Genomic DNA, 14,622 nt, shown 5'->3' with positions numbered 1-14,622 from the left:
TCAGAATAGTTTGGTCCAAGTTATTCAGAAATGTTCTCTTTAGAACTGAAATTAAGTAGTTGAAGCAACAAATTTTGAGTTTTGCTTTCTTAGAGAGGTTATTCAAACTTTAAAGTCTCCTTCTGACATGCAGGAGACAAGAGATAGTAAGACACAGACTGGTTGGCAGCTAGCGATGTGGAGCCAAAGGATATGGCTTCCACCTGGAAACGGCTCCAGGCTGACTCGTGGCCAGCCCTTCAGTCTGTCGGCAAAAACCCACTGCAAGGTGTTTACGTGACTAAGTACTTTGCCAGCCGTAAAGCACAGATGCCACAGTCGTGGTGGTGGTGGTGATAAAATGCAGGGAGGGAAGGCGAACGATAACTTTCGGTACAGGAGCCATACGGATGTGGTGTTACACTCAGGAGATGAAGATGAGTAACACGGTGCTCTAGGTAATGTAAAGTCTCAAATGCTTTAGTGGAGGGATTTAAGTGAAATGTGAGTGAACACAGTCTGTTCTCCAGCCAGCTGCCAAACAGCATGTTTCTTCAAGCTCTGAAATAAGTTCCTAACTACAAAAGTCTCGCTTTATTTACAGGGAGAAAAAGAAGGAATTGGAACGTGAAGAATTATGGAAAAAATTGGAGGAGCTAAAGCTAAAGAAAGCTCTAGAAAAGCAGAACAGTGCTTACAACATGCACAGTATTCTCAGCAATACAACTGATGAATAAAGCCTTCCACCTCCGCTGGATAGGCGGTTTTGTACACTTTTTTGAAATACGTAAAAATTATGAAACAAACCTCATCAGTATAATATAATTAAAAGGCCAATTTTTTTTTCTGGCAACTGTAAATGAAAAAAAATATATGGACTAAACATAGCTCTGTGCTATGTCATGGCCATAGTATATTGTAACCTTTGTCTAATCATTGATTTGTGTCACTCTTCTGAAGTTTCACAGAAATGAATGAACTTTATCATCTATGATATGAGTGAAATAATTATGGGAGTGGTAAGAATCATGACTTGAATTCTGTTTTTGGTTGTGTTGCACATAGATATAGTAGTCTGCTCTGTATATTTTTCCCTTTGATAATGTGCTTTTCACATTGCTGCAGACCTTAGTTACATCCTAGGAAAAAGGCTTTCCTAAAATAAAACTAAGGTGTAATTCTTATCCTTCCCTTCATCTCTCCCAGAAATATGACGGAGGGAATTACTTGCCCTAAGCCTTCCTTCATAGAGATATTACTGTACTCTGGAATTTGAGCAGAAACTTAAATTTCCAGGCTTTTTAAAGCACAAATTATAAATAAAAGCTGGGAAAGTAAACCAAATTCTTCAGATCGATCCTTATGAACATCCCCCTTCATCTGCAACTCCCCAGAGCACTGAGCACAGATTAGTGGGGGCAGTGCCGTGAACACTCAGCCTGCCTCTCAGTTCATTCCTCCTCTTCCTCCCAAAGGCTGAAGGCAGGGCCTTTCCAGTCCTCACAACCTGCCCTTCTCTAGTACCTCCTGATGCAGGGATGGAGGCTTTGAGTCCCACGGTGTGGTGATGCAGAGCGCTCATTGTCACTGCCTGGCTTTATGTAAAGGAAATGCAGTAGGCTTCCTCTGTAGGGTTCTGAAAAAGCTGACTATAGAGAAGTCGTATATGTTTCTACTTGGTCAAGTATTTTCTCACATTTTGTTATCAGAGTACCATTCCAATCTCTTAACTTGCAGTTGTGTGGAAAACTGTTTTGTAATGAAAGATCTTTATTGGGGGATTGAGCAGCATTTAATAAATCTATGTTTGTATTTTGCCTTACGTAGACTTTGCTTTTTTTCAGCACTAAGGTTAGGCGCTCGGAAGAAGCCTGCCCCCCTTCATTCATACATATATACATACGTACGTACGTACATACATACGTGTATATAGAGAAAATTTTAAAGCAAATTGCAGGTTGTACACCAGTTAAAGAATAGGAAGACTGTGTGCCAGAGTCAAGTGTTCTAGCCATTTATCAAAGTATAGCTGTTGTATAGAATTGTCACATAAAGTTCTAAGTTCTAGGATATCCTTCCATCTTCCTTCATGTCCCTTTATGTTTGGAGGATGGGTTTAACTTACCTTAAATGTGTGTACATATGTACATAGTTTTAATTGAAATAGACCCATGGGATTTCCCTGGTGATCCATTGGTTAGGACTCCATGCTTTCACCGCCAAGGGCCCGGGTTCGATCCCTGGTTGGGGAACTAAGATCCACATGCTGTGCGGTGCAGCCAAAATAAAATAAAATAATAAAATGAAATAGACCTAGGAGGATAAATCTCAAAATCTATAATAAGTAATAATAGCACTGTTTTTTTATGGGGGCAGGGAGATTGTTGTTACAAAGTTTTCAGCTACTGGTGTCTGCTTCTACTTTTTCACATCCATGAAGAACAACTCTAGCACACTATTCCTAGGTCACTGTGAAAGCACCTCGTTCTGCTTGCTGTGAAACCAGGAGAAACTCTTCCTTTTGGGACGTGGCTCATATTTTACGATGCTCTCAAATGGCCGCCACCTCAGTCATCCAGGCCCAGTGCTCTTGCCAGATGCTGTACACTCACCTAAGGCCGGCCGGGATTACTGACAGCTGGGGGCAGCACACGGAGAAGGAAAGGGTGACCCCCACTACAGAACACAGCAAAAGGCAAGCCCCAGCCTCCCCAGAAGAGACGGTTGGGTCTAAATGTCTAGTTTGTGGACGGTCTAGGCATACATTTCTTTCACTGAAGAGCAGCCAGAGTAGATTTTGGCAGGCTGCAGGTAATAGTTGTTGTTGAAGAAAGAGCTAGAAATGCCCACTTCCTAATTAATTAGCTACTTACTAGAAAGCACATTCAAGAGGTCTCTCAACTTTCTACAGTACAGGAAGTACAGTTTTAATATGTTCATTGGAGCAAATTTTGTTAGCTAATATTAAAGTGGTGTGTCATCTTTAGAATTTAAAAATACACATACCTGTTTTTCAGTGCTGTTAATGTAAGCTTTAATGCCTGGCTTTGCATTTGCCTTACAATAAGATTTTATAGAGACAGGACCTAGGCTAAAGTTTGAATGTACCTGCTTCTGTGCCATAGAAAAATAGCAGGGAATATTTCCTTACACAAGTTCACTTTTAATAATTCAACCAAAAACCACAGTTGCTTGCTGCTAAGTTAGACATGAGATGATTAAAATTGCCCCACTCATACATTTGAGCTGTTCTCTTTGAATTATCTAAAACGGGGTTACAGAATTGAAGAAAGGCTACCAAGTCCTCTTTGGAGGCAAAGGGCATGTAAATAATTCAAAACTCTGGAAATAAATAATCTTCATAACCTTAAATCAGCCAATGGCTACCATGTGAAAAATACCCAGAGGGTACTCATCTCTGTCACAGGCTGGGCTGAAAGGCTCTGAGGGCCCCTTTCTCAGATGGGTGGGGTGGGGGGGGTTTGTAGGACAGGAAGAGCTAACACAGCTTATTCATGGGGCTTTATTGTCACTTCCTGACCACCTGCCATCTATCGCCTGCCCACCCTGCCCTTCCCTGGACGTGGTCATGATGTACCTCGGGAGTCCAGACCCGTCCATCGTGGAAGTCCAGGCTCACGCTCCCTTTTATTTGGAGGTCACGGAATGAAAGCATACTGGTGCCTACTGATTTAGCAGATATGCATACTGGCACACTGATTCCTTTTGTATTAACCTAACTTTTATTCACCTATTAATGAAATCATCAAAATACACTGAGTAGGCACCTACCATGTACACACGTCCTAGTGTTTTTGTATGTTAATCAGTCCGAACTCATACCTGCATCAACCAGTATTCTAGCCAGACAGGTAGGTGGCTTAGTCAGTCCACAAGAGAGCTAATTACTAGTTTTTCTAGTAGCTTTAAAAAAAAGTCTCATTTAATGTTTAACAAACAAGAGAGCGTGTCAGGGGCTGGCAGGTAGCGCCAGAGACATGACGGGTTTTGCGTTTCTCACATACCGTACACCGGTTCCACAGCATGGCCTCCACACCCGAAGAATCACTGGTGGGGGAGAAGAAAATCACACTCTCCTCTGTCCATTTAAAAAAATCTCAAGAAAAAAACCTAAGGTCAGAGCCTTAATCATCCTGTTAGACCTTAACTATACACCAAACCGAGAAAGGAGGCAGCTTCCAGAAACCTTCAGGAAACTGGATTATATCTAATTCCATCTTCCACAAACCCTATTCATGTCATATGTCAAAAAATGTTCATTAATAATTTAAATACTTAAATAACGGTTAGGTCATCCATTGGATCTCTTCCATTGGGCTCTAGACAGTCTCTCTGAGGACCAGTTAGAAGCTGCAGTGTGACAGGCAGGCCCCCAGCAAGGCTCGTTTCTTCAAGTGAGGACAGGATTGCCGGCAGCTAGGTTTACCAAAGCAGAAGTGATGAGAACTTCCATGAACTCGGGCAGTCCTACGAACAACGCAGGCGACTTCAGCTTATGTGGTTCGTTGCCTGACCTCTTTTTTTAAGGTATCTCTTCCTAATTTTGATCATCCACTTCACACTCAGTTTGGCAAATTCTGCGGCTTTAAATAATGCCAAGAAGGCCCCACAGAGAAGAGCGATCGTGTTCCAAGGATTGGCGGTGATTATCTGCAAAACAGAAACAAACACAACCTTCTCTGTTGGCTTCCATTTTTGATTTTCAGTGTTATTGTCAAAGAGCCCCTCCAATTATTGAGGCAACTAGAAAAACAACTGGTTTCTAAAACTGCCGTAACTCCATACTTCGTCCATAGCTCAGTTTGAGGAGAAAAATACTAATCCCTCCCTACAATAAAGTGATCCTGAAAGAAAAAAAAATTTCTTCAAAAAGCTCTGCACAAATAAGGTACTCAGTCCTGAGCTTTAAATTTCTGGCCTAACCCACAATGTGACTGACCTTGCTTTGAGACAGATCTCCCCCCAGCTATACACCCCATCTGTACGGTCAGCTCCTGTTTGCTTCCCATCTCACAGTGACTCCCACCTCCCCTCCTATCCAGTCCAGCGACTGCCCGTCCTCCACTCACCTCAGGGACTCCTGCCTGCAGGTGGGCCCCTCCAGTGTGCCCTGCCCGGGACGCTTTCCTCCCACCTCGAGTTACTAATCCTTCCAGGCCCCTCACAGCTTCCTCTGACCACTGAGCCAAAACCCTCTCGACTTGAGCAGAGAGATTTATCCCACAAACCCCTCTCGCAGGTCCTTACTGTCTGGAATTACTTCCTTTACAGCCCAGATGGTTTTCTCACTGACTGTGCAACTCCCTCAGGCCGAGGTCACGGCTTGTATGTCTGAGTTCCCCGCTTGGTAAACACACAGCACTTCTAAGAACCAGTTCAGCAGGGTGACCTCAGGCTCACATACGAAACTTACACCACCACCACCACCATTTAGGACAGTTGTGAAGCTGAGGGACGATGCAAGTCAGTCGGCCTCGAGCTCAGGGCTTTACTTGGCCCATAATAGGACTTCATACTGAACACAGTAGGTTAAAAAACGTTGGCTCATACGTTTTACGTGTGGAGCTGAAGGCGCTCCTTCTTCCACGGGGAGTCTTGATTCAGGGCGTCTGCACACGCCTACGTGTCCACGGCCCAGCCAGGCCACGACTAACAGCGGTGGTGGGATCATGGGGCACATCCACATCACAGAGACCCTCCCTGTTTGAGCCTCAGGTTTGAAATGTCTTCCCCCAACCCACAAGCACATCAGGACATTTTGTGATGATCTAAACAACAATCAGTATCAGATCTGGGACTGGCTCTGGTAAATGGTGTCTCACGAATGTTCTTTTGGCAAAGCCGTCCCATCACCCCTCCCCTTCTGAGATGGTGAGTCTGGGATCTGGCATTAATTGATGCTCTCTTAATTTCTGATTAGTACCTTTCTGCTCTGATTTATGACAAATAAAAAATGACTCTCATCCTGCAGAGAACCAATAAAGAAGAATGGCTTCCAACATTGGTAATCTAGATTATTAGCTTAATGCTTTCTACTTAGTTCATTCACTATCACTACACAGCGGCTACGCTGGACTAAGCACCGGGCCAGACGCCAGGTAAATGGTGAACAAAGACGAAGCCCTCACATTCACAGCGACGACAGTCCAGGGTTAAAGACGAGATCAATTAAACACAAATGATATAAAAAATGAATGTCATAAATACAAAAGACACAGAGATCTGCGCTATGACAGAAGATGAGGACGTCCCGCAAGGATGCACCAAAACGCCTCGGGGTGGGAAGTTCCCTGTCAAGGTCGGAGATAATACTCACGTCTTGGACTTTCTGGATGAAAGGATCTTTCCATTCAAAGACCACAAAAAACAACTGAGCACTTTTCTCGGCCGCTGGCCTCTGGTCAATGTAGTTAACCACGCTGGTCTAGGTAGAGAGGAGAGAAAACAGTGTTACAGCGCCTCTGCGTCCCTTCCTGGCCAGGGCCACGGGCAAGGAGACGGCAGTGAGCGGAGCTGAGACCTCGGCTCTCCTCACACCATCTTCTGGAGGGAGAGAGCCAAAAACCTCTACACGATATCCCGAGACTGGTCCCAGAGCCAAGGCTTTACTCTGGTTTCCATCGTTCTTTGAGGAAATGGACAGGATCTGAGGTGCACAATAGGTGTTTTGGATTGTCACTGAAATCTGTCGCTAGGTATCTGTACTCCTGATTAAACCATTTTCAAAGTACTGTGTAAGACTCACAACTAAAAGCCATAAAAATCCCAAATTTCAAAATACTTGACCTGAAGAGCTGAGTATTTCAACCCTTCTGGTCTGCAGGGACCAAGTCCAGCCTCGCAGTTCTGCCCAGCTGAACACTCCCTGTAGACACACGGTGAGCAGGCGTGCTTGGTGAGGCCTGTTTACAGTTTCTACAGGGGCTGCGAGGTGAAATGGAGAGCAGACGGGTTCCAGAAGTCTGGCTGGGCCATCAAATGGTCTGAGCCTCTGCTTTGCTCTCATAAAATGGGGGGACAAAATGCCATTTTGGGGGACACTTTTTGTCTACTGAGTTGTAGAGAGGCTCTCATGAAACAGCACAAAGGAAAAGCATTTTAAACTTTAAAACATGATATAAAAACATGAAAAAATTTTTTTAAATTTTTGTCCAGAAGAGTTCACATCCCCCACCAAAGACTTCCAATGCAGATGATGCTGAGAGGCACACAAACATTCGACAGTGCACAGGCTCTCGGGGGTCTGGCCCTCTGGTTTCGGATCACAGCTGGAGCTACCAGGAGAGCCGGGGTAGCCTGGGGAGACCTAACTGCAAGGTGAACACACTGAGTCTCCTTTCTCCGCTGATTTGGGGGCCGGATGAGAAAGAACTTGGAGTTCTTGGAGAAAAGTGTGGCGTAAAAGTCCAGGAGATGACAGTTACCTTACAAAATACGAATATTTTAAGGACCTATTGCCAGGGGGTCGTCACTGCCTAAGGCAGGAAAAAAGCCCTGTCCCCTTGAAGAAAACTGGCTTCAAGCCTTTCGCAAAGGCCTCCGATCTGGAATCGTCCTAGGAGCGCGGCGTGGGGAGGGGCAGACCCGGACGAGAGCCCGGCTTCCATCCGCCCTGTCGGTTGGAGTGGGTCCTTCTCCAAGCCAGCCCCTTCCTAAAGCTGCCCCTCGGAGTCCAGCCCAGATGGAAAACCTCCAAGGAGGAGCAGGGGATGCGAGAACAGAGCTGTCTCCCCGCTGCCTCTGCAGGCACCCAGCCACCGACACACGGGATGGCCGGGCCCCGGGCAGGGATGCTGGCAGGATGGCAGCACTCCTGCGGAGGCGGAAGCCCCACAGGCAGGGGAGCGGCCTTGCTTTGGGTGGTGGCTGCCTGCCAGCCCTGCTGAGGCAACCAAAGGTCCCGCCCCTCCACCCCCCCAGCCCCGGTGCCACGCCTTCTTCCGACGTCCTCTCCAGCTGCCCCAGGATCACGGCCTATCTCCCGGCCCCAGGTCAGGGGGCTGAAAGCTTTTTGATCACGCTTCCCATTAGTAAAGAATTCTGAGCACGTCCTAACATATTTATAACTTTCTTATAAGTGACATAATATTACTATTATCGTGCATTTTAAACATTTTACATGCATTTTAAAACATTCAAAAATAGAGAAAGGATGAGGTTTTAAAAATTAATACAAAAACAGGGGCTTCCCTGGTGGCGCAGTGGTTAAGAATCCGCCTGCCAATGCAGGGGACACGGATTCGAGCCCCGGTCCGGGAAGATCCCACATGCCGCGGAGCAACTAAGCCCGTGTGTCACAACTACTGAAGCCTGCACGCCTAGAGCCCGTGCTCCGCAACAAGAGAAGCCACCGCTCATGCAAGTAGAGAAAGCCTGCGTGCAGCAACGAAGACCCCACGCAGCCAAAAATAATTAATTTTTAAAAATTAATACAAAAAGAAAGCTAGTATTTTCCTCCTGCGTCCCAATGGATCACCATGCACCCCGCACTCCAGAGGCTACCATATCCAGTCTCTGCCCTGCAAATAATCAACGTTTGTATGCAGCTGCCAGCCTCTCAGGGCGCGGCGGGGCAGGGGAGTAGAGCCAAACTGAAAGCAGGCATCAGATTCAGCCGCGTGAGGCGCCACTCTGTAAAACGCTCCGCCGTGTGCACCGTGAGGGCTGCAGCGACAAAGGGAAAGGGCCTGGGGCGTGCCCTGCCTGCAGAAGAACACGCAGACTCCCGGGCACCGGGTCCGCTCTCATCCTAGCGAAGGCCTCCTCACCCCAAAGACCCTGTGCACCGGTCACCCCTCTGCGAAGCTTCCCTGCACCCTGCACTCAAGGGTGGAGTCAGTGGCCGTGCGAAGCGAGCCCAGCGCCACCTACCTCCTGCCGAAACTCCACCGCCTCCCGCCCGTCCTCCTCCTCGGTCTTCACCAGGGACATCTTGACCCAGGTGCGGAAGCCCCCCGAGAACTTCCAGCCGGAATACGCGCTCTCGCAGGCCTGCATGAAGCCTACCCTGTCTGGGCTTGGAGGGCAGAGAAGAAAGGTCCACGTTAATCAGGCAGGATTCGAACGTGGCCAGACTCCAACTCCAGCCCCTACGTCAAGCCGGTTTCTCTGCCGGTACCACCAGGATGCTCCCACTGCCCACTCCCCCCTTCCTCAAAGGCCTGCTTTTTGGCTTCCAGACGGAGGGGGAGCTGTCAGCTGCCTCAGAGCACGAGCACTGTCGCTGAGGCTCCCGGCAGGAGAAGCCCTCCCCACTCCCACCCCCGCCTCCCAGCACCTGCTCCCGGAGCAGCCGGCGCCGTGTTCTGCAGACGTGCCCCCAGCGCCTCAGGGAACTCTGGGTTTCAGCAGCCCTGGGGGTGCCCTCACTGGCCCTCAGAGAAGGGAAGAGGCTTCCCCAGGGAGCTCTCAGCCAGGCAGGACACCACAACACCCACCCAGGACGGCGATCATAACGCGCGCACAGGCAAGCGGCAACCGCATGGCGGGACTGAGGACCCACGCAAGAGGAGCAGAAAGGGGCTGGGCAGGCAGGGGACACAGCCAGCTTCAAGCAGGCAAGGGAGAGGGAAGTCTAGGTGGCAGAAGGTGCCGAGGAGGAGGCCCCGGGCTGCAAGATGGGCAGGATTGGGGCGCTGGGGTGTGACGGAGGTGGTGGCTCACGGCTTCATCAGCTGGGGGAGCGGCCTCCTCTCTGCCCTAGCTGCCGCCCGGCTTCCTTGAAATGGAGCCCCAGGGCCACGCAGGACCTGCAGGGACTGAGTCACCCTCGCTCAGGCCCGTGCCGAAAGCACCCCCACGGCCCACGACACGAGCACTCTAGGCCCCAGCGGTGGCAACACACATGAACAGGAAATTTCATCCTCCTGCTAGAAATGCGTGGCAAACAGGCACTGAGCCCTCACGCAGGGCTGGACCCAGTTCCCGGACACCGTGGGGAGCCAGGCCCAGGGGAGGGGCTGCCCTCCAGGGAGCTCACAAAACCCCGTCCTTGGCAGCCCCGGCCGGGAGCGGCGGGCCCCACCAACCTCCCTCCAGGACTCAACCAGCGCTGCGTGTCGGAACCCCTCCACCGGACTCGCCTGACCTTGTGCAGAGGCCCTCCTCCAGGCCAGTGGCTCATCCACAGCCCTGCTTCCCTGCACCCTCTGCCCCAGCCCAGCGATGGGCACGGCCGGAATGAGAGAATGAGTGTCGAGCAAGCCCGCCCTGAGCTCTAAAGGCCACCTTTGCAGGAACTCCTGGAAAGAAGAGAAGAGGAGGTAATCGATGGCGCTGAAGTCCTCGCTGCTCTGGTTCAGGCGGAACTGGAGGAAGACCAGCTCCCGCTTCTTCACCTCCCGGGGCCCCTTCACAATCAGGGCGGATTTCTGCGGAGACAAAGGCCAGAGTCTCAGCCGGGAGAGCCGCGTGGGTGCTGACCTCGCCTCGGGCACACAGGGCTCCTCGCCCCACCCCACGCCCAGGAACTGCGTCTGGACCAGGCCCGACGGCAACCTGTCCTCCCGCCACGAGCCTCACTGGCTGGCCGTGCCGGGGAAGCTCTTTATTTAGAAAGGGTACTAACTTCCATCTGGTATAGGTACAAGTGTTTTTTTCCAGTCTGTCACTTTCCCATTAACTCTGTTCTAATGCCATTTGTTGTATGAAGTTCTAAAGGTGATGTAGTGAAATTTGTCAATCTTCTTCACGGCTTCTAGATTTTGCTTGCTAAGGGAAACCAAAATTATACCAATATTCTCCTGTATTTCTTCACAGCACTTTAAAAACTTTTTTACATTTAGATACACAATACGCCTGCCATTCAGTTTTGTCTACGGTATGAAATAGGGATCTCACTCTCACTACCCAAACAGTGGGCAGACGCAGGTTTGACCCCTGAATGTTTACTCATTCTGGTATCTGACTGGGCAGGTCCCCTCCACATCACTGCCCACCCTATCCACAAACCTGGCAGGGTTATTTTGTATACATGCTCTTCTCTTTTAATAAATTTATTTATTTTTATTTTTGGCTGCGTTGGGTCTTCGTTGCTGCGCACGGGCTTTCTCTAGTTGCGGTGAGCAGGGGCTACCCTTCGTTGTGGTGCGCAGGCTTCTCATTGCAGTGGCTTCTCTTGTTGCAGAGCGTGGGCTCCAGGCGTGCAGGCTTCAGTAGTTGTGGCTCATGGGCTCTAGAGCGCAGGCTCAGTAGTTGTGGCGCACGGGCTTAGTTGCTCCACGGCATGTGGGATCTTCCCGGGCCAGGGCTCGCACCCGTGTCCCCTGCATTGGCAGGCGGATTCCTGACCACTGCACCACCAGGGAAGTCCCCACATGCTCTTCTAAATGTACTTTAAAACCAGCTTGTTAAGTTCCATGAAAAAATTCAACTAGGACTTTTAACTGTGATGATACTGGATTTACAGATTAACTGGGGAGAAACATCTTTACATCTACTTTTATAAATACTCTACCGAGATTTGAAAAGAGTATTCTGACAGGTACAGTGTTATAACATGCACTTACTCTAAGTTTATTAATTGTGCCAATTCAATTCTCACTTCTTATCCTTACTATTTTCTGCCTGTTTGAACTGTGAATTTGAGAGAGGTGTTAGTAACACTCTAAGGTGATAGTATTTTTAATTTCTAACAGGTTTTGCCTGAGGAATACAAAGGGTATGCTGTTTTGCACATAAAAATTTATGACTGTTAAGTCTTAGTGGGGAGAAGTGGAGTTTGAACCTCTTATCCACAAAAACAGCCCTCTTTTAACCCTTTGCATCTGGAATTCCATTTTAACTGACAGTAAAACTGCCACTCCACTTCTTCTGGTTACGGCTGCATTTTCCCAAGAGATCTCTGTCCATCTGTTTATTTTCAACCTTTCCATGACAGGTTAAGTGGCAGCAGAGAATGCTAACTGTCCCCAGTTTCCATTATCCACTTCCTCCTGCAGAACCGGTGCTGCTTCCCCAGTTGCAGATTTTAGCAGGATATAGTTGCCCACTGGAGGTGCATTTCTGGCCTCAGATGTGGCCATGGGACGAAGTTCCTGGAATGAGCACAAAAGTGACTCACGCAATCCCACGCCAGGCCCTCAGCGGGGAACTGCCCGCCCTCACTGCTCACCTTCCCGAGATCAGGCAGTGCACACGTGCTGGTGGATCAGCCCTGACCCCGAGGACCGAGACAGCGCCCGGGGATGGCAGAGTGACAGACAGAAGCCTTCACTGGCCATCCTGTGATGCAGCCCTGCCCGCACACACAGACGTCCCCCGAGAAAGAAACAGACCTCTCTTATCTCAGCCGCTGTGTTTGTCTGGAGTGTTTGCTTTTGTACAGGAGCTTAGCCTGTACTCTGACCAACATAAGTTGTTTTCCACAACTGGAGTGCTGAAGGAACAACCACCTGAAGTTAAGGCATCAACTTCACATTTGGACACCGGGAATATGGCAGGCGGTGAGGAAACAGACATGGGTCCTACAGGCTGGAAAGGTGGTGACCCTAATTGCACCAGAGCAAGGCATATGGTAAAAACTAACGAGATTTAACTGAGGGTACAAGAAATAGAGACTAGAAAATAAATGAGAATCTGAAGATTGATGAAGCAGGACCAGATGAGCCCCTTGGCTGGGATGCTTTCACGTGGACTCAACAGGATGTAAACAGCCAGAAGCTCACGTTTCTGCAGACATCTCACTGCAAATAAAGGGGCTGCGGGCAGCAGAAGCATAAGGACTGTTCAGCCCCCCAACCTATACAGCCCAAAGCCGCGGGGCCCAAGGAGTGCCTGTTTTCTAGTGTCCACTCCAGACGTGGGCCCAGAAGATCACAGCCAAGGCAGGCCCTCCCAGTGGACAAGGCCAGGGCAACCCAGGACACAGGAGTCTCTGCCAAGGTGCAGGCCCTGCCCGCCGCCTCTACCTTCCTCCCGGGGGCTGAGGCAGGACACCTCACAGGTCCCACCCAAGGGGCTCCATCAGGCTTCGGGGGGCGGCTATGCTTCCCGCTCTTCCCTTTCCCTCAGGAGCTCCACTGAGCCCCTCTGCTCCTCCTCCACGGCTCTGCACTGTGTAGGGAGGGGACCCGGTACCCAGGGAGTGGGTAAGCTCTCTCTAGTTTGCGGCTGTGGACGGCAAGGAGCCCCAGTGGTGAAGACTGCCCGTCACCCAGGGCTGGAGGCAGGTAACTGCCGTCAACTTAAGTTTTCATGGAAATGACTCCCCTTTTGTGCCCTTACTTCATGGGTTTCTATAATACTTAGTTAAAGTATGTAACTATTATAACAGATACAACTGGCATGAACAGGTTGGGGACACAGGGACTCCTAGGTAGCGTACTACTCAATGGGGAGCCGAGAGGAAAGACGGCCGGAGAGCCTGTACCTGCAGCGCCATCTAAGCGCGCACGGGCATCCAGTCGGTACACAGGGAACGGAGAGAGCGGGGAATCCAGACAGACGGCGTTTGTACTGTATTATCTAGCTCTTCATTAAAATTTTTAAAAGTTCTTTTCCTTTTCATTTAAATTAGCTTCCGTCTCCCCGGAGTCCTTTCTGTTTTTTCCTCTCCATCCTTTTATGTGGTTGGTTTCATGTAAAAGTCTAGTGGCCCTTAATTCTCCATTCTTCTTTCTGAGTGAAGGGTTAGGCTGACTAGTACAGGTCTGGGCTGTGGGTTTCTTCCTAAAAGGCCCTCTCCCAGGCTCGCCCTTGCCTGGGGCTGACTGTAAGGGCGCTCAGAGGCAGCGAGCAGAGAAGGCCAGCAGGCCAGGCACTCTGCGTACTTCCCTTCTGGGAAGAGATTCCTTTCTGATGGCTCTCTCCTCCTTCCATTGTGGACGTCCCATCTCAAGTTCTGCTCTGTTTCTCTCTGCTGGCCCAATGCCCAAGCAGGGAACCTCCCCTTAGCTTAGGTAGAGAATGGCCCCAGAGCCTTTTCCCCAGAGCAAACACTGTCCCCAGCAGCTCTGCGTGCCCCGGGAGGGCTAAAAGCCTGGCAGGCGGTCCTGTAATTATTATCCTGACCTGCCCTACAGCAGCCCGGCTCTTCAATGTGCTGACACAGTGCCAGCAGTTGGAAGGAAAGCTTTCACCTCTACAGCAGTCCTCTCCGGCGTCTGTTTTAGGGCATGGGTTTTCTCTGATTTTGCTCCATCAATCTGACCCAATGTGCTATTTATATTTTACACCAGTTCCTCAAAATTTCTGTTCCTCAGATGATACCCGTCCTTGGTTTGCAGGGCTGTTATCGATATTTTATCTTATTCTATTTTTTGCAGGAGTGAGAATCATTTCAGCAGGATTTTAGGAGGAGGTCTAGAATAAATACTAACGCAAAAGTCTTAGTGGGATTCTTTCATCTCAAGGCCCACCTATAGCTCCTTATCACCCAAAGGAGCAGGTCCTGCTCCACGGCAGACACACATGCTTTCCTCATTTGGCCGGTACTTCTGTCCACAACTTCACCGCCCACTGCCCTTCTGGGGGCACCTGGCCCTCCAGAAACACCCACCTGTGGAATTTTGCTCAGAGGCACAAACAAACATGCTGTTTCCTCCCTTTATGCCTTGGTTCAGAGTTCCTCTGCCTAGAAAACCTTTCCTTCCTCTCTTTGAGCTGGAAAACTTACTCAGCCCT

At 49.4% G+C, this 14,622-nt stretch overlaps 2 protein-coding genes across 2 annotated transcripts in view; one reads left to right on the top strand and one right to left on the bottom strand.

Moving 5' to 3' along the window:
* PPP2R5A (protein phosphatase 2 regulatory subunit B'alpha) overlaps positions 1-1,801 on the top strand; it is a 96,960-nt gene extending 95,159 nt beyond the window's left edge. The window contains exon 13 of the mRNA XM_007184982.2: positions 584-1,801. Coding sequence (XP_007185044.1) covers positions 584-716 — 133 coding nt within the window. The 3' untranslated portion in view covers positions 717-1,801. The remainder of the gene's footprint in view (positions 1-583) is intronic.
* A 1,207-nt stretch (positions 1,802-3,008) lies between these two features.
* PACC1 (proton activated chloride channel 1) overlaps positions 3,009-14,622 on the bottom strand; it is a 32,857-nt gene continuing 21,243 nt past the window's right edge. The window contains exons 5-8 of the mRNA XM_007184983.2: positions 10,228-10,370; positions 8,872-9,016; positions 6,317-6,424; positions 3,009-4,650 (exon numbers count right to left, since the gene is read on the bottom strand). Coding sequence (XP_007185045.1) covers positions 4,489-4,650; positions 6,317-6,424; positions 8,872-9,016; positions 10,228-10,370 — 558 coding nt within the window. The 3' untranslated portion in view covers positions 3,009-4,488. The remainder of the gene's footprint in view (positions 4,651-6,316; positions 6,425-8,871; positions 9,017-10,227; positions 10,371-14,622) is intronic.

Source organism: Balaenoptera acutorostrata, chromosome 1 (assembly GCF_949987535.1).
Source record: "Balaenoptera acutorostrata chromosome 1, mBalAcu1.1, whole genome shotgun sequence".
Lineage (NCBI taxonomy): Eukaryota > Metazoa > Chordata > Mammalia > Artiodactyla > Balaenopteridae > Balaenoptera > Balaenoptera acutorostrata.
Note: the sequence above shows the minus strand (reverse complement) of the source record. Positions and strands in the feature narration are given on the sequence as shown.